The following is a 21,082-nucleotide window of genomic DNA, read 5'->3' on the forward strand; positions in this document are numbered from 1 at the left end:
ATTTAACCAGAGCGAATTTCCGTCAGCCCGAACATCTCGCCTGTCACGCCGTTGAAGCGCCGGCAGAATCGCGTCAGATCAATATTGAACAAGAATTAGACAATAATGGTTGGTACATTAGTCATAATTCAAAAATATCTCAAATACAAAAGAGGCTGTGCAGTTCACCAATGGTCATTGCAAGAAACCCCCCCTTTGAAATGATGGAAGCGATTCCTATCCCTGACAATAATTTCTCTGTTAAATACCTTCGATATCATCTTCGTTGCGTTGTGACAGTCCGTACAGACTCTTAAGATTTTTTGATATTCCAAGTGTAGTTCCGGGAGCTGTTCTGATCAGACCGAACGCCATGGCCAGCTTCTCGCTGTGGTGGGATACCGAAGCTTCCTTATCTTCGTCCTCTGCATCTAGTCTTGCATCTGCTGTGTTTGGCACGTAGCTGGCTTCTTTAATCCATTTCATCATGTCGTGAGTTGCAATGTCATTTGATATCTAACTCGAGTGTGGAGTGTGGACATGCATTGTCTTCAGCGAAGAACTCATAAACAGCTCCATCCAACTCGATCATGCTACACACCCAGGAGCCTTCTCTATCCCCTTTTCTCTCATTTGATATCTAACCCGAAGAGCATCCTCAGTCCTGCCTACTGATGCATAAATGTTTGAGAGCAGAATGTACTCCCTGCTATGAGGGGTCTCGAATGTCGTTATGTGTTTCAATGATTCCTCACCAATTTCGACATTCTTCTGTTCTCTGCATGAAGCCAACAATGTCCTCCAAACCACAACATTTGGTTGGATAGGCATATTCTTGATGAACTGATATGCCTCTTCAATCAACCCAGCTCGACCCAAGATATCAACTCATGTGGGTAAAAAGATTTCGACCCTCATCAACCAGACCTGCGTGGCCCCAGGCAGAAAGAATGGCAATGAAAATCACGTCATTTGGCTTGATATTCTTTTCCTGCATCAATTGGAAGTATTCAAGCGCTCTCATGCCCTGTCCATTACTAGCAAGACCTTGAATTAGCACCGTCCAAGAGATAACGTTTACCATAGGCATCCTGTTAAATACTTCAATTGAACTATCAACGCACCCACATTTTGCATAGAAATCTATTAGTGTGGTTCCAAGGGTAACTGTGAGCTTCATTTTCTTCTTCTTTATATAAAACTCAACCCATTTTCAAGTTTCCAAAGCTCCGAGGACAGAACAGGACGAAAGCGCACTGACCAAGGTCACCTCATTGGGATCCACATTTGCCATCTGCATGTCATGAAACAGACCAAGCGCCTCCCTGCACCTATCTGCTTGGCTATAACCTGAAATCATGGCACTCCACGCAACATTATGTCTTCGATCCATTCGATCAAATAATCGTCTTGCAGTATCTACCTGACCACATTTTGCATACATATCAACCAGAGAAGTGACTAATGCAATGTTCCCCTTCAGCCCATTTGCTTCTATATACTCACCAATCCACTCTCCCAGCTCCAAATTGGCCAGTCTCCCACATGCTGTCAAAACGCTAATCAAAGTAACCTCATCAAACCCAACACCCAATTTTAACATTTCATCGAATCACGATATCTCCCCAACAACATTCGCTCCTCACGTAACCCCCCATCATCGAATTCCACGCCATTAGTGCCCTTTCGGGCAATCCATCAAACACCCGGCGGGCAACATCGAGCTCCCCACAACTTGCATACATAAGTATCATAGTGTTCTCAATGAACCCATTTACCTTAAACCCACATTTCACAATGTGGGCATGGATCTGTTCTCCTTCCCTCAATGCTCTTAGTCTTGAACAAGCTTTCAGTACACTATAAAACGTGAACTCATCGGGTTCAGCAGAGTTTTCGCGCATTTTCTTGAACAAAAGAATGGCCTCCAGAGGAGAATGCTGGTATATGAGGCTCCTTATCATGATGTTGCAGGCCAACGAATCGGGTTCGTCGACATTGTGAAAAATGGAGAGAGCATAGTCCATGGAGTTGGGAAGAAGAATGGCGGCGGATTCCAGGATGTTTTCTGTGATAGCGGGGTTGAGGAGGAGGCGGGTTTTGATGAGATGGGCATGGACTTGGTTGAGGTCTCTGGTGGTTCTGCATTGCTGAAGAATTAGGGTTTTGGGATTGTGTGGAAACTGGGGGATGGTAGTTACGACAGTTGTGGGTTTGGCGGGAGAGATGGGAAGGGTTGCTAGTGCCATTTTGTTCACTTTTGGGCTCTTTTTGAATGCCTTACGTGCTGTTTAAAAATTCCTACCTAGCGCCCCCTAGGCATTAGACGGCTGTCTACCGCCCTAATTAGTCTTTAGATGTTTGAAAATTAAGAAAGTACACCTAGACCCGCTTAAGCGTCCGTCTAGCCCACTTAGGTGTTTGCCTAGCCCGCCTAAACCCGTCTAGGCACCGAACTAAGTCGCAACTCTCACTTAGACAGAAAACCGATAACTTTCATTTTGCAATATGTTCTAATACTTTTATAATTTGTATGTTATTTCATTTTGCAATTAATGTATCACAATACAATTAGTCCTTCTAAGCCCCCCTAGCCACCTAGGTGCTAGGTCCTAGCTCACCGTCCAACTAGAGTCTAACATCTTTTAGAATCTTAGTCTTAAATTGCTAATAACATATGTAATAATTATATATTCGAGATATTTGCATGTTACGTTGTCAGATTAACTCCCGACTAGACGTTCAAACAAAATTCACTTAACCAATAGTTCATACTCTGAATAAAAATTGCGGATTATAAATATTGTAATGTAAAATCTAATTTAGTCTTGTATCGCCTCTCACCACGTGTTTGAAGGTCACTAGATACACAACATATCAGCCAACGATGGAGCTACTACAAGGTCATTATAGTCGGTTGATTCAAATAACTTGTATTTTCGTTCTATAGTCTTCCAGTAATTTATATTTTTTTTAAAGTGAGAAGTGTGGATGTAAATTTCTGCTTTCTTTGGATTGACAAATCTACATCTACAAAATAATAACACCTAAAATTAAGGTCAAAAGCCTCACGCGCCCATGATGAATGGGGGGCTTTGGCCGAAGAATCTCCGATGCCAAAGTTAGAATTTTGAAAAGAATGTGTAGAGTGTTTGTGGGAAGCAAAAAGCCTCTTTAGGGGTAGCTCAAACTTACTGAATTTTGGAGATAAATGGAGTATGTATAGGAGTAAAGGAGGAGATGGGCTGGCTCTCTAGGGTTTAGGGGTGGTCGGCCCTATGTGGTATTTTAGGTTAGAATATTCTATAATATTTGTGTAAATAAATATCTTGAAGTAATTAGGTAAATATCCTAAATAAATGGAATTATGATAACTTACTTGAAAAATATCTTCTTTAATTAGGAATATATTTATGATAAGTATAAATGATTATTCTATCATAAATATCCTTAACTTTTCTTACGGGTAGGGATGCCGTGAGCAATCGTTGATCTCTGCCAGCTCTACCTTAGTTATGCATGGTGAATGAAACTACTCCATGCTCATTTAATAGGGGCAGTCTTGTCTTAAGAAATAATTCACGTGTCAGCTCCATGATTTTTGAAATTATTTTTAGATCTACAAGAAGTGATCAAAGAAATGTATTTATATATTTTTTCTTTGTAGAAACCTTTTTACAACCCCTTTTCCACAAATTTCTGCTTCCTTCAGGTATCGTTTGGTATGCAAAAAGGACAGGACGGAACGGAATGGGACGGGACGGGATGGGACAGGACGGAACGGAACGGAGCGGGAGCAAAGATGCCCTCGGATGGAAACAAGGAGGAAGAAGAAGGAGACGGAGATGTTATAATTTTGTGTTCCACGGATGTGGAACGAGTCGTTCCAGGGGGGTGAGGTGAAATGAAAATTCACCCAAAACTCGTCCCGTGGAACAGCTCGTTTCACCCGTTTTAGGCGCACCAAACGTGGGACGGAATGCCTTGTCCCATTTTGTTCCGTCCCGTCCCACGTACCAAACGGTACCTCACTGCACATAGGAATATGAGCCTTTATAAAACTATGACATTCAACACCAAGCTGGAAACAGCTGTTGAGACCCATTAAAATATTATGCCAAGGAGATATGTAATTAACGTTCGAAAATAATCCTATTTCTGGCTGACCCTTTCCAGCAAATATTAGATTCATATGCTTGAATCAACTGTTGAATAGACAAAAAGAATGAGAACTAGATGCCATACCCTTTTTATTTGACAAGACGATAATCTAATTTATATAGAGAAAACATTGAACTCGAATGTAAGGAGGTCGGCACATTGGTTTGGTAAATTGGTTAAAACTACGTCAACATAGTTGGATTCCACCTATTTATTTGACAAGATGAAATTCTAATTTAGATAGATGGGAAATTCAAACTTTAGATAAAAGGGCCGATCGACATACTATTTTAACAAACTGACCTTACTCATGTCAGCAAACTAGATATATCACCCTTTTATTTGACCAAGATGATGATACTCTAATTTAAAAAAAAAGTTTGAACTCAAAGAAACGGGGCCGAAGGCAGGGCCATTCTTGACATTTTGGGAGCTTTGTGCAAATTTAATAAAAAGGTCCTCCTTATTATGAAAAAAAAAACTAATTTTTTGGACAATATATTTATACATAATTCAACAATCAATATTCAAACTTAATTAAAATCATTTTACTCTTAACAATTGAATAATCTACAATTTCCATGAAATTATGCTTTAGGGTTCATCCATGGAAAAAATGAGCAAGAGTGAAAGAGAGATACGAAAATACACGTGTTTGTGGAAGAAAGTAATACACAAGTTAGTTTTTTATTTTTAGAGAAAAGTGAAAGAAAGTAATACACAAAATTTTCTTTTAATTGCTAAAAAAAAATGGAAAAGGGTATAGGCTCCACTTAATCAAATGTAATATAAATAAAATCATATGATGATATTTTTTTTTTACAGTAAAAAAACTTATTTATTAAAAAACTTACTCATATGTAATATACAGGGTAGGAGGATGAAAAGTTTTTGGGGCTCTTTGAAATTTGAGGACATGTGCCAATGCACCTTTTACGCACCCCAACGCCGCTTCTGCCGACATATGATACCTTAAAAAACTAGCCTACCTCACGTCAGCAGAACTAGATGCCACCCTTATCATTTTAGAATAAAGGCCAAACCAATCTGCCTATAAATTGAAGCTTTTGCATTCTCCTAATGCTTCAAGTTCAACGTACCAGTGAATTTGTGATTGCAAAACAAAATGAGGAGAAGCTACGAGTACCCAAGTTACCCAACCACGCACGAAAATGGGCAAGACTATTACTCCCATGTGCATAGGTTGACAACAGCCCCTAGTGTCCTCACTGACGTCCCTCACCACCCTCATGGCCAAACCCTATGCAACAACCAGGCCCCTGGAAGAGAGAACTACGGCGGTCAGTACTACGAACAGTGTCAGCAGAAGCAGCACCACAACCCGGAAGTTCACAAGACGGTTGAAGTGACCGAGAGAGTCACGCAGTGCGATGCCAACGGGAATTGCGTTGTTTTTGAGGAAACCGTTGACGTTGATGAGGATGATTACAAGAAGCAGAAGCCCAAGGGGGTTGAGCTCTTCAAGTGGAGGATGTTCAAAGCGGGCTAAGGCGCCGAAGAATCCTTGACAAGGATGTTTGGCAGGCAGGCAAACATATGTTACTCGGTACTAATAAATAAAGTGCCTGTCCTTTTATCATGCTAAACTTCCTTAATCAGGCTCTTAATCTCAATAGGTTGCCATAATTGTCATGTGAAACGCATTTCACTTACTAAATAAACAAGTTATTATTATTAATTATTATTGTTAGTACTACTTTACCTATTGAAATAAGACTGCAGCAGCAGCAGCATGAGTGATATTTACTTGTGCAGCAAGTAAATGCGAAACACTTTGTGATGACTTTGAGAATTGACGGTAACAGAACTAATGCTAAATGCTAAAACCTTTGTGCTTTTGCGGTGAGACGGGCAAAAACATCTTATGAAATCCAGCTCTACCTCATGCCTTATGCCATCTGAAGAACTTAATTTGGTTCCCAACATAGTTTTGCAACTTTCATCATTCCAAAGTCAATCAAAAGATTCAAAACCAACTCTTGGTAACATCCGGCGACACGCTATTCACTTGCTAAAGTTACAACGTGCAGTACTAGTTTAGCTTAACACAAAGATTTTGATCGCCAACAAAGCACATGAATATTGAAAGACAACAATTATTTTCTTCACGCATACAGAAAAAAAGTGGTGTAAAAAACGTAGATAATATTCGAAGAAAACTATATATATATCGAGCTGTAATTCGCACTAACAAGAACGATAACGCTGCAAAAAATCAAGAAGGACCCGAATTACGTATCCTCATCAGGTGGCATATCTGCCTCATCAAATCTCCTTGAAAACATTGTATTGAAAAAACTTCTAAGACTGTGCTTGCTCTCCCTACGTTTCCGATGGACTCGAGCCGAACTCTCCAACTCATCAAGGACTAGACCCGTCTCTAACCTTTTCGACATGGCAACAATCTCATAAGCATCCCATAGTGACTGCCCAAAATCCCATTTTTCATAACCACTCTGATGTGCACTAGCTGATGATGATTTTCTCATTGCTTCAAGCTTGAACCGGGACGGTGACTTACCTTTGTAGTTTCTCCGGCGGGCATCAAATTCGGACATGGGCTGGGAGTTGCCGGAGTGGCTGTACCAAGCTTGTGCCACAGCCTTGATGATTTCAAGTTCTCTGTCGACATCTTCAAGCTGTAAATTTTGCTTCATGGTGAGTTGTCTTTGTTATCTAACGACGTCTTGTATGTGCCATGTTATCTTTTGGGCAACCTAGAACCTCACAAGTCACAATTGGTACTACGTAAACGAGATATAAGTTAGGCAACCATATCCTTTTTGTGGGCATAAGAATTTTGTCTTTCACAAGCATGTGAGGTAAGCACATAATGGGCAAATGGGCAAATGGGCTGGGCTAGTCCCCATTTCTGACGTTGCAAAATAAATTGAAGGGAATAGCGAGAATTAAACTTTTGTTATAATTTATAAAATTGAGTTTAAATTAGTATTCATGTTAAACCCTAACCTAACCCAAGTGAGCTTAAACTCGATTGAAATACAAATTGCATTGACTATAATGTGCTGTTATAATTTTTCCCTATGTAAGCAAGAAACATCTTAGCAAAACAAAGACAATTAGCATGACATTTTGTTGCAGAAATGATTATTTTTTTTATTTACAACCGCACAACGATCGCACTACAATGACATAACACCTGATAATTTCTGCAACCAAATGTCAAAAACTGATTATTTGTGCTAATTGCCCCTTAAAAACATGTAAGTCATAAAATAAAATATTGGGGGTTGTTTTATTGACACTCTATGTCACATCCCGGTCTCCCGCCTTGAGGATATTGTCCGCTTTGGCATTCCTGGCCTGGACTAGGTCGCAGACACCAGGCTACCGCACGGTTTTGTTCTTGTGGCCGAGTGTTAGTCCGCAGACCACATCTCCCACCACAAAAGGCCTCCTCTAAGGGTACCACCAGGCATGTACATATAAGGCCCAAAGACCAAGCCCTCACGGGCGATGTGGGATACTACACTCTACAATTGTTGACTACACCTCATTTAAATTTTAAACATTAAATAACTTATTTGTTATAATATAAAATGACTATTTAAGCGTGGATATTTTTTAAATAAAACTTTAATCTCTAAATACACCCCTCGAATCCAATGTGAGAAAATATGATGTTTACGGAAAAAGCACTAAGACGATGTTTCTCCAACCCACCAAGAAATATATGGTGGCATTGGTTTGCAGTCTGATAACATAGGTTTATTACCATTTTCTACTGCAAACTAGCCAACGATGATCACTTAGACATTGCCAAAAATTCGTTGATCAGCAACAAATGATTATCTCTTGATAGAACCCTAAAACCCCAAATTTGATTAAACCTGAAAACTCCAAATTTTCTTTTCATATGAAACGATCTGAAACACACCCAAATTGAAACAGCAGTAGTGATGTGCATAAAAGATGACCTTGTGAAGACAAGAATTATGTGTTTTGTGAAACTCTTCGACCAACTTTCTTTGAACAAATAATATTACCTACATTAAGGGGGAGGGTGGACTTAGCCTCACAATGGGCTAGCAATAATATGGTTCAAACTCGCCTTTAGCAAAAATTGAACCTAAGACTTCTCACTTACAAATGAAAAGAAATATCATTAGATCGTAATACTAAGTGGCAACTCTTCGAATAACTTGAACGAGGTTTTTGGATGTGTGTGGTGCGAGAGCATTTTGGAAAGTTAAAAATGGGTTATTAAAATAACTTTTCATTCAAAAAATAAATACGAGGTGTTTTCATTATGTAGGGTGTGGTTAACAATTTGTGGGTATTATTAGAAAATCCAAAAATTATTTATGAAAAACCTTCTTTTTTATTTTTTATTTTTGAACAATATTTTCTACACTAAGGGATAGATGAATGAGCTAAGCTTCACCCTACAATGGATTAGTCATAATAATGTGGTTCAAATTTGCATTTGACGACAATCGAATTTAAGAGCTGTCACCTACAAGTGAAGAAGAATATCACTAATTGTAGTACTAAGTGGCTCATGACAGATAATTTTAGGAGAAGGAAAAATGTATAATACACATGAGCTCGTTTATAAGTGCTTTTAAAATTACTAAAAACGTTTTTATGAAAATATTTTTAGAGTCAATGCTTAGTAAAATGCAAAGAAACCTTGAAAAAACATTTGAAATGTTTCATGCTGAAAGCACGTAATTAATACTTTTTGGAGGAAAATATTTTTGAAACTCAACACACTTTTACAAAAGCCTTTTCAGTTATATTCCTTCAAATTTTCCCGCTCATTTGTAAGAACAAGTTCCCAGATTTCTGTTCGGCTCTAGGGTTTGGCTCATCTCCTCCATTCTCCAAGCTGCTTGCAATTCTCCGATGCTTTCCACTTCATAGTCCCCTTAAACCCTAAACCCCCAAAAAATGAGCGCTTCCAGTTCCATGGACGTCTCTATGCAAAGCCCCAAAGACGTCGATGTCCCCAACCAAAACGGCGCCGTGGCAATAGACTCAGCTCCTTCTCCCATTCTTCCCCAAGACAAAGTTCTCGTTTCAGGTGCGTAAGGCGTCGTTTTTTACTTCGATTCGTTGTTGTTCTTAGTTTTTGAGCTTCAATTTTGTTTCAATTTGAGGCTGTGCTGACGATTTAGTTGTAAATTTACTTTCTTTAAAAGAAATTGATTGTGGGTTTCAGTTGAAGTCAGCCTCAAGCCCTCCAGCACAGCTCGGGCTGACGATGTGCGGTCTGCTGTAGAGAGGTGTGCTGTTAAACTCGTTTATTTAACTATTACGTTGTGATTTTTCGGTTGTTTCTCAATTGGATCTTATGTGTTTGATGAAATGCCTGCTTAGCTTAACAGTTTTGAAGAGTTCGACGATGAGAGATTAGGATTAACATAATGTGGTTTGAATTCGGTTTCTTTTTTCTCTTCCTCAAATGCTTAGAATGCTTGAAAAGAGGAGTCTGAGCTACACTGACGGACCTGTGCCTGTGCCGCTTGATGATCAGTTTCTAACAGAAAATGTGCAAAGTATCTGTATTTGTGACACGGGTATCCTCCTTTATCTTTGAACTAGTCACGGAGGGTTACGAAAAGTTTTGAAGGCAAAGTGAAGAAATTATGAAACTTGATGATCAGCTATAGTCAATACTGCAAATTTTCATCTGAAAAAATGGAAATCTTACTGCAAAAATTTCTAATACTTTACGGACTGCATAAAGGAGGTTGAGGATGCAAGTTTAAGTTGTAGCCAGTTCTGATGCTGGAACTGTTTTTTTTTTTTTGTTTTTTTTTGTAGATGAGTGGGTGCAAAACCATGACATCCTTTTGTTCTGGCAAGTGAAGCCTGTTGTGCATGTTTTTCAGGTAATAGGTCTACGGGCTGAACTACTTTGGGACTCGATATCTATTTAAGTGTTAATCTCTTGCTTCTATGTGCTTTGTCAGCTTAGCGAAGAGGGAGCATGTGAGGATGTAAGTGGGGATGGACAACCTTCCACCTTCAACGAATGGATTCTTCCTGCAAAGGAATTCGATGGCTTGTGGGAAAGGTTGATTTTCAGCTTCTCTAATTTTCTCTACATTAGTACTTTGAAATGAACTGATTGTGACGTGCTCTCACTTTTGCAGTTTAATTTATGAATCTGGTCTCAAGCAAAGGTTGCTGCGGTATGCGGCTAGTGCATTGCTTTTCACTGAGAAGGGCGTCAATCCTTTCCTTGTGTCATGGAATCGGTAAGGAAATGTTGCTGATTTTGTGTATGCACACATATGCTTGTAACTTTTATGATTACTGAGGAATTTCTGTTCAGCACCCCGTATGATTGTTCTTGTCCCATTGCAGCATTGTTCTTTTACACGGACCTCCAGGGACTGGAAAAACTTCTCTATGTAAAGCACTGGCTCAAAAACTATCCATTCGGTTTAACTCCAGGTTTGTTCATGATGTACTGTCTTGTTCATATGGGCATATGTTTCCTGGATGGATTTGCATGTGAATAGATTGGAACACTCATTATTTTATACTTTACAGATACCCACAATGCCAGTTGATTGAAGTTAATGCACATTCTTTGTTCAGTAAATGGTTCTCTGAGAGTGGCAAGTTGGTATGTAGTTGAATTAAGTCTTGAAAGATGCTTTTGCTCTTTGTAAACAAGAGTTGGATTTGGTACACCAAGTTCTCTGTTTTCATTAACATATTTCTCAATCTTAGGTTGCAAAGCTTTTCTCAAAAATTCAGGAGATGGTAGAGGAGGAAAGCAATCTGGTATTTGTTTTGATTGGTGAGATTTATTTTCATTGTGAGTTTTCATCCAATAATCTTTCTTCCATCTGGATTATAATTTATGAATGTATGGTGATGTTGCAGATGAAGTCGAAAGCCTTGCTGCTGCTAGAAAAGCTGCTTTATCTGGCTCCGAACCTTCAGATTCTATTCGGGTACCCTACTTTCTCCTTTATCCTATTCCAGACTACTTTCTAAGCTTTTTGGTTGAACATAATGCAGATATTTTACTTTTTACATTTTAGATACAGTTCAGAATATCTCTGTTTGAGTCCAAATAACCTCAACATTGACATACCAGGTAGTGAATGCGCTGCTAACTCAGCTGGATAAATTGAAATCAGCACCAAATGTTATAATTCTGACAACATCCAACATAACTGCTGCTATTGGTAAGGCTACAAATCAATTTCCTAACATGTTAAATGAACTTCTCTAGGTTTGCTTGCCATTTTCATATGTAAATTGGAGTGGTAAACTGTGGTTTGCAAAGAGTTAATGTACTTTTTGCCCTATATTAAACTGTTTAGTCTCTATCTGGTTCGCTAATACTAAAAGTCTCTCTCGAAGTCCCGAGCTCTCTGTGGTTCTGACAAGCTAGAGAAAGAGAAATACTTTATTTTCTCTGTGGAAGGGGAAAAAAAAAAATAACTTTCACCATCCTAGTATGTATGAATTTACCATTTCTTGGATTGCAGATATTGCGTTTGTTGATCGAGCTGATATCAAAGCATATGTTGGTCCCCCAACTTTGCAAGCGCGTTATGAAATCCTCAGATCCTGCTTGCATGAACTTATACGAACAGGAATTTTATCACATCTAGAGGTGCATTCGTCTGTCTAACCTTGCTCTGATATGTTTGAAAGTTCCAAGCCGAATTCCTAATGAATTTGTAAATTGTAGGATTGTGATAGCATGCTTTCTAACTTTGCTAGCTTGAGAGAGAAACTGAATATGCCTGAGGTACAAGATGCCCAGACACCACTACACCTGTGTAAACAATTGTTCGAAACTGCAGAAGCATGCGAGGTCAGGAACAGATTCTTGAATGTCTTCTAAAGTTGTAAGTTAGGCCTTTTTCAATCTATCTGATAATTGATTTCGTCTCTGGTTTCTTTAGGGATTGAGTGGGCGATCTTTAAGAAAGCTTCCGTTCCTAGCACATGCGGCTCTTGCAAATCCTTATGGTTGTGACCCTAGCAAGTTCTTGAGTACAATGACAGATACGGCTAGGAGGGAGCGTTCTGAGCTACCTGACTGAACTGAATAGTTTTCACATCTTGTGACCCATGTATTTTTACGCTTACTGCAAACGATGACATTAGTAGCTTCCATTTGTGATGAAGATAATTCATACAAGAATCTGTACCAAAAAACAAATCGGAAAAAAACAGGCAAGGTTCGAGTTCTTGGCACAAGACAGGTGATCGATTCGGTGTAGACGACAATCTTGTCTGGAAAACTTAGTTGATTCATTAGATTTTAAGAACATTGTATGGTAGGCTTGAAAAATGAGTAGAGGTTACAAAACTCATGGGTTTAACCATGAAATTACAACAAGAAACTATCTGTGTACAAGTCAAGTATTAGTCCGCTTCTGCTTGCCTTCGGTAGTAGTCTGCTTCCGCTTGCCTTCCTTACTAGTTTGCTTCTGCTTGCCTCCATCTTCTGTAGTATTCCGCTTCTGCTTGCCTTCCCTAGAACCAAAAAGCTTGCAAATTTCACCATGCATTCGAATATGATGAGGGCATTTATGAAGCAGATCTTTGGCCTCGGTGTATCTACCTTCCTTAAAGAATGCTTTCAAAACATGGACATACGCTGCAGATGATTGATGTTCCTTAACAGTCAATGCCTTGAAAAAGTCTGCAGCATCCTCCACAGAACCAGACTTCGATATATATTGGACGAAAGGCTCTGGATAAGGTGGGTAGTTCTGTTTCTTCATCAAATGAAGAAGTTCGAATGCTTCTTTGAGTTTTCTGACCTCTAACAAATTTTCGATAAGATTTTTGTATGTGGCTTGCCAAGGTACTAAACGAGCTTTTTTCACCATTTCGCCAAGCAGTTTATATGCACCATCTATCTTCCTCTGCCTAAGGAACCCCTCTATCAACACGTCCATCAGATCAGCATCCGCATCACATCCTTTTTCCATCATCTTTGCGAAACAAATCAGCGCTGTGTCAACTTCATCAGCAGCGCAATGCCCTTGAATCAAAATGGTCCAAGTCTTGATATCAGGGACGTGTCCGTCTGCTTCCATTTCTTCCAACACATTGCAGGCTTCTTCAAGTCTCTTGTCCTTACAAAGTCCAAAGACCAATTGGCTGTATGTAATGTTGTCCGGCTCGTACCCTGCATTTCTCATAACCTTCATAATTTCCTCTGCTTCATCAAATCGTCCTGCGCCTGTCAAAGACCTGTGAATCCCATCGTAAACAGGCTTGGAGAGTGTATTCCCTGCAGACTCGAACTTCTTTGCAACTCTAAAAACCATATCCAGATCCGGTTTATCACTCCCTGAGATGCTCCTTAAAAGCATGCTGCAATCCTGAGTAGAAGGTTTATAAGGGCCGTCCATCATGAGCTCATACAGCTTCACCGCGTCCTCCATCATCCTGCTCTTCTGAAACTGCCGCGTAATCTTTATGTAAGTGTCCAAATCCAGCTCATGACCTGCAGCCTTCATCTCCTCAATCATACTCCAAAACTCCCCTATCGAATCAGCCCACGCAAGTACCCTCGCAACCGCATTGTATGTAATCGTATTGTGTTCATAACCGGAACACTGACCAACCCAATGGAAAAACCTCAAGGCCTTCAACGGGCGAGTCCTGAGTTCCTTCAGTACCCTAATGACAAAATGATCTGATAACTCAAGTTCGATCTCCCCCAATTCTTTCTCAACCCCATCACTCCACTCTGACCCCGAAACAACATCCACCACGCTCTTCACAACATCATCCGCCGCGTTATCTTCGATCATCCTCTCGTAAAAATGCTTGAAAGCCACGACATCACTATCCATCCTCCCCTTTTTCAACAGCTCTCTAATCGCCACATAAGTTTGCGCATCAATGAAAAATCCCTGCTCTTTCATATTCCTCAGAGCAATCCAAAACTCCTTCATCGAATTCTTATGCACTAAAACCCTAAGAATTAAGCTAAACACCGAAGAACTTGGCCTAAATCCGTCTTTCTCGCAGACCCAATTGAAAAAATCCCAAGCTTTTCGTGGGTCTTTGTCCAATTTCTTCAAAACATAGATTACTACATCGTGGGTCAGTGATGGGCACGACTCCGACAACTCGGTCTCCAACTCGGCGGACCACTTGTTGGCCAGAACGAGTTGCAGAACCGAGTTGGGGGTCGAGGAAAAGAATAGCTTTTGATGGGTGTTGACGAAGTGGGATTGATTTGAAAGGAAGTCAGAGAGGTGAGAGGACCGAGTCACCTGAGAATAAAGCAGCGGAGCTATGACGTCGAACCGAGTCGCCGCGAGTGAGCTGGCGAATCGGCAGGTAGTGAGAAACGCCGCCTTTGCTCGATTCATGGCTGCTAAACTTCTAACTGAGACAACCAGCAGAGACGTTGATATGGACTAGGGGATTTCCAGGGTTTAAGCATTTTTCGGGTCAACCCGAATGTAATTGGGTCAAATGTGGACTTGCGGTTTGTTTTCTCTTGGGTCATATGTTTATAGGCCTAAATGGGAACCTATGGGCTTTTTCACACCTTCTGCGACCCATGTACTATAATTTAAATAATAGGGTGAACTGCTAATTTAGTTTTTAAATACTCACCTGATTGAAAATTAGATTCCTAAACTTTTTATTTTCTTCAGAAAAATCAGTCGTTGAATTATAAAAATCTGCCAATTACATCCCTAATATTATATTTGAAGCTACTATATTTAACTTTCCGTCAATTTAAGTTACATTACTTGTTTGTGATCCACATTGGAGAGTAGGTTGGTAATTTTTCATAGAAAAATAGTGTATGGAGTTAACCTTGGAGGGTAAATTAGACGTTAGATTCGCAACCTATATGAAATGTTAAGGGCTTATAGGCGAGAAAATGACGGTATTACATTGTAAAGTGTGTCAATGACTTAAGTTGAAGAAAAATTGGATAAAATAGCTTTGAATATAATAGAAAGGATGAAAATAGCAATTTTTAACGAGTTCAGGGACTTATTTTACTGAAAAAATAATTTAGGAACCTAATTTTCACTGAGGTGATAGTTTAGGGACTAAATTGGCACTTCACCAATAATAATATAATGTCAGGTCTAAACTAGTCCTGCTACATTGGTACTACTCAATGATACAAGTAATTTATTCATTCAACCTTAGTGTCAATATATTGTGGATTCAAACTTGTTATTCACAATATTCGAATTTAAAACCTTTCAATTACAAATAAAGAAAAATATTATTCAATAGTAGTACTAAGACTATCTCCAATATAGACGTCAAATTAAAATGGCAAATTTTATTTTAGCTGATGTGGCAAAATAACAGTTTGCCAGATCTCCTATTCCAACTGAAATGTCAAATTAAAATGTTTTTTTTAATATTTATAAAATCAAGGGGGTCGAAAATTTACTAATAAAATAATCAATAAGTAAAAATAAATAAATAAATACATGGGCCAAACATTAAAATAAAAAAATATATATATTTTGACGTTGCTTTCGAATTTGGCAGCAAAGTAAAGAATGTCAATCCATATAGGACTTAGATATTTTCTTTGAAACTAGAAAACCATCTTTTTATTTCTCAAAACAATCTACGTAAGTGTTTTAACATCTTCTTTGAAAATGTAGTATGATGAAATGATTTTAAGTTTAAGTGATTAATTATTTGTGTAATTTCATGGACCCCAACTTCATTTCCTTTCACGCGAATTTGGTGTCGGTCCACAAAAGTGAACGGGAACCCGCCCTTCTCCCTCAACGGGCGTGCGAGGAAGTTCTGCAAAGCCTGGTGCACGTGTCGATTTATTACAGGAGAGAATGGGAAGGTGGAACAGGGGAAAGGATTGAGTAGAGAGCTTACGCAACATAACAACGGTGGTCCTTTATTCGTTTTCAATGGCAATATATTGATTGTTTATTATTCACTATTCTTTTGCCAGTTATGGTTGTAGAATATTAGGGTTCTATGAACAGTCGAGCGGAAATCCTGTTAAGAAGGGGTTCGTTTTTGTATATATGGTTATCAAAAATGAGTTTATGGTTTTATACCAATAGTTCATCTCCGTTAAGGTTAATTAATTTGCTGTTGCATTTATCGACGTTATATCAACAATTTTATCAATAGGGATGACAATTCTAACTGTTAAACCTGATAACTGTGGATAACCGCCATAATGGATTAGATTTGGATATGAAAATTCGGGTATATTTTGGATATGGGAAAATGCCATGAATAATATTCGGTTATGGTTTTGCATATGGTTATAGGGGTCTTCAATCCGTATCCATCCCTGAATCCAAACCAAATTATATATATATATATATATATATATATATATATTATTCACTGAATCCACTACCTTAGAATACAAAAGTTGCCCTGTGTGAGTTGCATTTTGTGGACCAGTTAAAAAGTTTTGATATGAATCAAAATCTATGAGAATTCAGACCAATAATACTTATAGGAGATATCAAAGATCAGCCCACATTATCAATGTTTAGCTTTAATTTTTATGCTCCACAAGATCCATTCATTAAATCATTTTATACCTCAAATACTTAATGACGAAATTAATATTGACTAAATTATCATGCGTCAATTAAACGAATATATTTTTTGTATTAACGAAGATAGGTATAATTGTTAACCATTGGAGAATCTGTTACCCGATGAGTATAGTTATGGATAATACCTAATGGTTAATTGACGGTTATGAATATGGTTAATTTTCGTGGTTATGAGGATGGATATAACATTTTCGTCCCCAAATCGAACCGTTGCTATCCCTACTTATCAACTATAAAATTGTTATATTCGTCAATATTGACGACATAGTTACACTTAATAAAATGCAGTTAACCCCTCATCACAAAAATTCTTATATTGATATAGTGTAGGTTGAGAAAGAAGGTGGATGTTAACGATCAATTTGCACATGATGAGGCATAATTAGTTTTGGTCTAAATGCGTGTTAATCAAGTTTAGATGTTGAAACCAGCTTGATCCAACTACGTAAATTTCTGATATTTGTAACTTAATCTCATAAGGTTTTGAAAATAACAAAGTAAATCTAAATCAAACCATACACAAAAGCATATGAAAGGCAACCAAAAAGAAAATTATAATCCTTTTGGATACGAGCCGACCAAAAGATAAAAGAGAGGAGCCAAAAATTCAAACACCATAAATTATACATGGATAAGGACCCTTTTTTCAAGGGTTAAGGAGCTAGCTAGCCCCACCTTTGCGGCACCGATATCTCTATCATGCTTTAAGTTTGCTACTTTGCTTTGCCTTCACAAAAATGTAAACCTTTGCTACTTTGCTTTGCCTTCACAAAAATGTAAACCCTTAAAATTGAACACACAGATACACATTTGCCTCCACAGTCCACTCCACTGTGTGAGTGTGTCGTCTTCACTTTTTGTTCCTTTTTCCTTGTGGAAACGTGCCCTCTAGCACTGTTCATTAAAAAGAGAAATCCTGCATGCGGGAATATAAGAGTAGTTCTCCACACTTCCACAGTCCACACTATGTGTGCTTATTTCACCCCTCTCTCTCTGTGCAATATAAAGCTATATATATCTGTACCATGTTACCGTATTCTGTGAGTTACTCTAACTCTGATGCTTTCCCTCTCTCACTCCCTCAACTGCATATCTTCTCTCTCATGATCACGATCGATGTGGGAATTGTTTCTGAAATATATGGCGGTCCAGTGCAGTGGAAGCAAACTAGGGTTTCTCCTCAGTTTCAATTTCAAGAGATATACATGGGTGTTTCTTGGAACTGCCATTTAAAGAAGTTTGGGGTATCTCCAAGTCCAACCCAAGAATGATACACTGATGATGGATATATAGCATCCATTAATGGAGGAATGAAGCTCTCCTGGTCCGATCGATCACTTTTTTTTTTCCCTTTAATCTCCTTTATTTATTTATTTTCATCTTTTTTCAGTTTTAGTTCTCAATTATATATTTCTGTTTTTTTAGTAAATGGATGCAGCAAATATATCATGTTGCTGTCTTGTTCTCATTGCCTTGATGCTTGTAAGACTTGTATTGTAATTGTAGTATGTGTTTTGAAAGCGTGAATATATGATTTTTTTAGTATCCAGTACTCATAGAGATTTTATATATATATATATATATATATGTTTTAATTTGTCAATTTTGAAGACATTCATCTCCATCTGCATTACCAGAGCCATCAGTTATAGAACTGTATATTATTTTGAATATGCTTTCAGTGCTTATATATTTATACACCCACACGCACATGTATATATGAGAACAGCTAAGCTTCGCCATGCATCGTTCAGTTTTTCATCTGAAAATTCTTTACATTTGGAGAAGGCTTTAAGTTTTTCTCTATGTGACGTTAACATTGTTTCATTGACTCAAAACACCATAATATATAACGATGTACTTGCCCTATACAACTTGCTCTCCTATATTTTGGGGATAAATAATTTCTGCCATTATATGCTGATTTACCATAATGGTTGGCGCTGTCTCGATCTCTTTCAGAAACTTTGACCAACTACTGAATTTCGGTTCTACACCAAACACACAAATTGAGAGCATTACTGTGATCCCCACACACACACACACACACACACACATACGTACATACATACATACATACATACATATATATATATATATATATATGATAACATTTTCATTTTCTTTCAAATTCTTTCATTTTCTTTCTATAACTGATGTTTTGTGTCAAGTGTGTATTATACTGATCCATAGGTGGGTATATATTTTCCAGCTATATGTGTGTGTATCTATCATCAGATCTTCTTCTCAGCTTAAAGCACAATCTAAGTTTTCTTGAGTACTATAATCATTCATCTTTCCTTACTTTTTTATTAGCTCAATGATGGTAATGAGAGAGTCAATTTGGCCCTGGGCCATAGCTAGGTTATTACAAGGAATGAGGACTGAGGAGGAATCATTATGTCATAAAACCTGGGAGAAATATTATTGTAATTGTCAAGATTTCAGATAAATGGGTTATCGGCGTACTATCAATCACATAGATATCATTTTCAAACTTGTATCTTATCATCTGAACGGCATAGCAGATGTGAAACCACACAATATAACTCACATATAGTGTTCTCAGTCTTCCGAAGAAGAATTCTTGTATTCTTCAACAACATTCTCATTCCCATTCCCCACCAATATATGGCTCTAAACTCATAAAGGTATTTAGCTTGACCTTGTGTCAGTCCCACTCTTTTTGATATCGTAAAAGTTTGAACATGGAGGCAGCAGATCAAGGGACAATTAACATATCTATATCTTCATTGGTCTATGCAAGAGATTCTCTCTTTATGCAAGCTTGGTGTTAACAAATTATCAGACATAAATCCAAAAAGGCCATGAATTCTCCCTCATGGATTGTCTACTTGTCCCTAAAAAAATCCATTGAAAGCATATTATCTGCCTAAAAATATGTTTAAATGGGTCTTTGATCTTCATCAAAAGATTTCCTAGCTAGCTTTCCCTATCATGAACACCTTTGGGCCTGTCTAATAGTGGACGCTCTTCATAATATCTCAAACTTTAGGCTAAGTCCTTCCTAACATTAATCAAAGAAAATATGAGTTCAGCCCGAACATTAGTTCTTTTGAGTAGCCCAAACCACCCAAACTGCCAATTGGGATCCACTCATATATGTTGTGATGCCATTGTACTTGTTTGGTGGCTTGGATTGGACTAGGATAGAATCGAGTACAAGTCAATCCTAATTCATCCAATCCTTTTAAACGACACTTGGATGACACACTATGATTGACTGTTTTCCAATTCAATAACTCAGTTTCAGCATTTATAAGTTCGACAAAAGTAACAAGACAACTGAGATAATTCGGTCGAGTCCGAGCAGCCATACAATGTCTTTTTAGCTTTTGGTAAATTCCTTTCATGCCAAGCAAACCATCCCATTGTTTACCACTAAACTAATGGAACACTAGCCTCTAATAACGATTATTTATATATGAAAAACATAAAAGAATTACAAAACCCCTTTGATGGGTTTCAACCTTTGAGCTCTCTCTTCAATCTGTTTTTATAAGAGAAGATGTTGTGCCACCACAGGCTTTTGAGCAGTCGTTGTTTGGCCCTTTTTGTAGGTGTAATGCACCTTCCTCCTCACTAAAGCAACTTTTTGTCCAACTTGTTACTGCATGCCTTGCCTTTCTCTGCCTTGGCCCTTTGGTTTTTAAGTTGTCCTTGTCACCCCCATTTGCTTTCCCGTCTTTTTTGCTTTATTAATCTTATTTTCAAAGTTAATCACCTAAAACCTAATTAGTTTCTATTTATGGTTAGGGAACGAGATGGAAAACCCCGACAGGTTTGGAGGTAAGTTGGACACTCAACAAGTAATTGTCAAGGTAGCACATACTCGTATTGTTATCAAACGGATTCTAAACATAAAATCGGTGATACGTTAATTATGATCAAATTATATTTAGAAAGAAAGTAAAGTTGTTACCTATCTTATTGAAGTATGTTTTCACGTGCATCTTTTATATCACAGGTTGCAAAGTTAATGTATAAATACTAAATAATTGATCACGTGATGATGGAGACACTCTCATAAGTATATATTCCTTGAAAACAAAATCTATTGTCTTAAGAGTTCCAAATCTTCAATTTCATACAAAACATGAATATTAGAACGTCATAAGAGCCACATTTAAAGCAACATTACATTGAATTTACAACAATCAACATACTTCTCAACAAAGCTATTCAATAATACTTTGAAGTATTGAATACCCTGCTACTTAAAGTTTTCAAATCCAGTCCAACATTTGTTAAATACATATGAACAATCATTAAATCAGATCTAAACACTTTAAGTAACAATCAAATCTAAAGACTTCAAGTAACGATTCAGAGTATTGTAGAAGCGAAAC

General features: G+C 38.0%; 3 protein-coding genes and 1 pseudogene across 3 annotated transcripts; 1 reads left to right on the forward strand and 3 right to left on the reverse strand.

Moving 5' to 3' along the window:
* Window positions 1–55: 55 nt before the first annotated feature.
* LOC103953043 lies at window positions 56–2,247 on the reverse strand (annotated as a pseudogene).
* A 4,041-nt stretch (window positions 2,248–6,288) lies between these two features.
* LOC103952950 lies at window positions 6,289–6,915 on the reverse strand. Its single transcript, XM_009364663.3, has one exon. The coding sequence runs from the start codon at window positions 6,816–6,818 to the stop codon at window positions 6,393–6,395; it is 426 nt and encodes a 141-aa protein (XP_009362938.2). The 5' UTR covers window positions 6,819–6,915; the 3' UTR covers window positions 6,289–6,392.
* Window positions 6,916–8,910: 1,995 nt separating this feature from the next.
* Window positions 8,911–12,360, forward strand: LOC103952949 (pachytene checkpoint protein 2 homolog). Its single transcript, XM_009364662.3, has 14 exons — window positions 8,911–9,208; window positions 9,347–9,410; window positions 9,598–9,704; window positions 9,952–10,019; window positions 10,101–10,204; window positions 10,284–10,388; window positions 10,498–10,587; window positions 10,687–10,762; window positions 10,870–10,939; window positions 11,026–11,096; window positions 11,243–11,333; window positions 11,640–11,767; window positions 11,846–11,971; window positions 12,063–12,360. Exons 1-14 carry the CDS (start codon window positions 9,076–9,078, stop codon window positions 12,201–12,203), a joined length of 1,374 nt encoding a protein of 457 aa, XP_009362937.2. The 5' UTR covers window positions 8,911–9,075; the 3' UTR covers window positions 12,204–12,360.
* A 32-nt stretch (window positions 12,361–12,392) lies between these two features.
* LOC103952948 (pentatricopeptide repeat-containing protein At3g48250, chloroplastic-like) lies at window positions 12,393–14,532 on the reverse strand. The gene has a single exon (XM_009364661.3). It carries the CDS (start codon window positions 14,496–14,498, stop codon window positions 12,522–12,524), a length of 1,977 nt encoding a protein of 658 aa, XP_009362936.2. The 5' UTR covers window positions 14,499–14,532; the 3' UTR covers window positions 12,393–12,521.
* Window positions 14,533–21,082: the final 6,550 nt, after the last annotated feature.

This window comes from the organism of the source record quoted next, unplaced genomic scaffold (genome assembly GCF_019419815.1).
Source record: "Pyrus x bretschneideri cultivar Hongxiangsu unplaced genomic scaffold, Pyrus_bretschneideri_v1 Contig27, whole genome shotgun sequence".
NCBI classification, from domain to species: domain Eukaryota; kingdom Viridiplantae; phylum Streptophyta; class Magnoliopsida; order Rosales; family Rosaceae; genus Pyrus; species Pyrus x bretschneideri.

What these genes read in the sequence shown, in the direction of transcription:
- LOC103952950 (XM_009364663.3), bottom strand. Translation starts at nt 6,818, where the DNA reads ATGAAGCAAAATTTACAGCTTGAAGATGTCGACAGAGAACTTGAAATC.
- LOC103952949 (XM_009364662.3), top strand. Translation starts at nt 9,076, where the DNA reads ATGAGCGCTTCCAGTTCCATGGACGTCTCTATGCAAAGCCCCAAAGAC. An exon ending in TTCCTTGTGTCATGGAATCG is followed by an intron (nt 10,389 to 10,497) that starts GTAAGGAAATGT and finishes GTCCCATTGCAG; the next exon opens with CATTGTTCTTTTACACGGAC. An exon ending in TCTGGTATTTGTTTTGATTG is followed by an intron (nt 10,940 to 11,025) that starts GTGAGATTTATT and finishes GTGATGTTGCAG; the next exon opens with ATGAAGTCGAAAGCCTTGCT.
- LOC103952948 (XM_009364661.3), bottom strand. Translation starts at nt 14,498, where the DNA reads ATGAATCGAGCAAAGGCGGCGTTTCTCACTACCTGCCGATTCGCCAGC.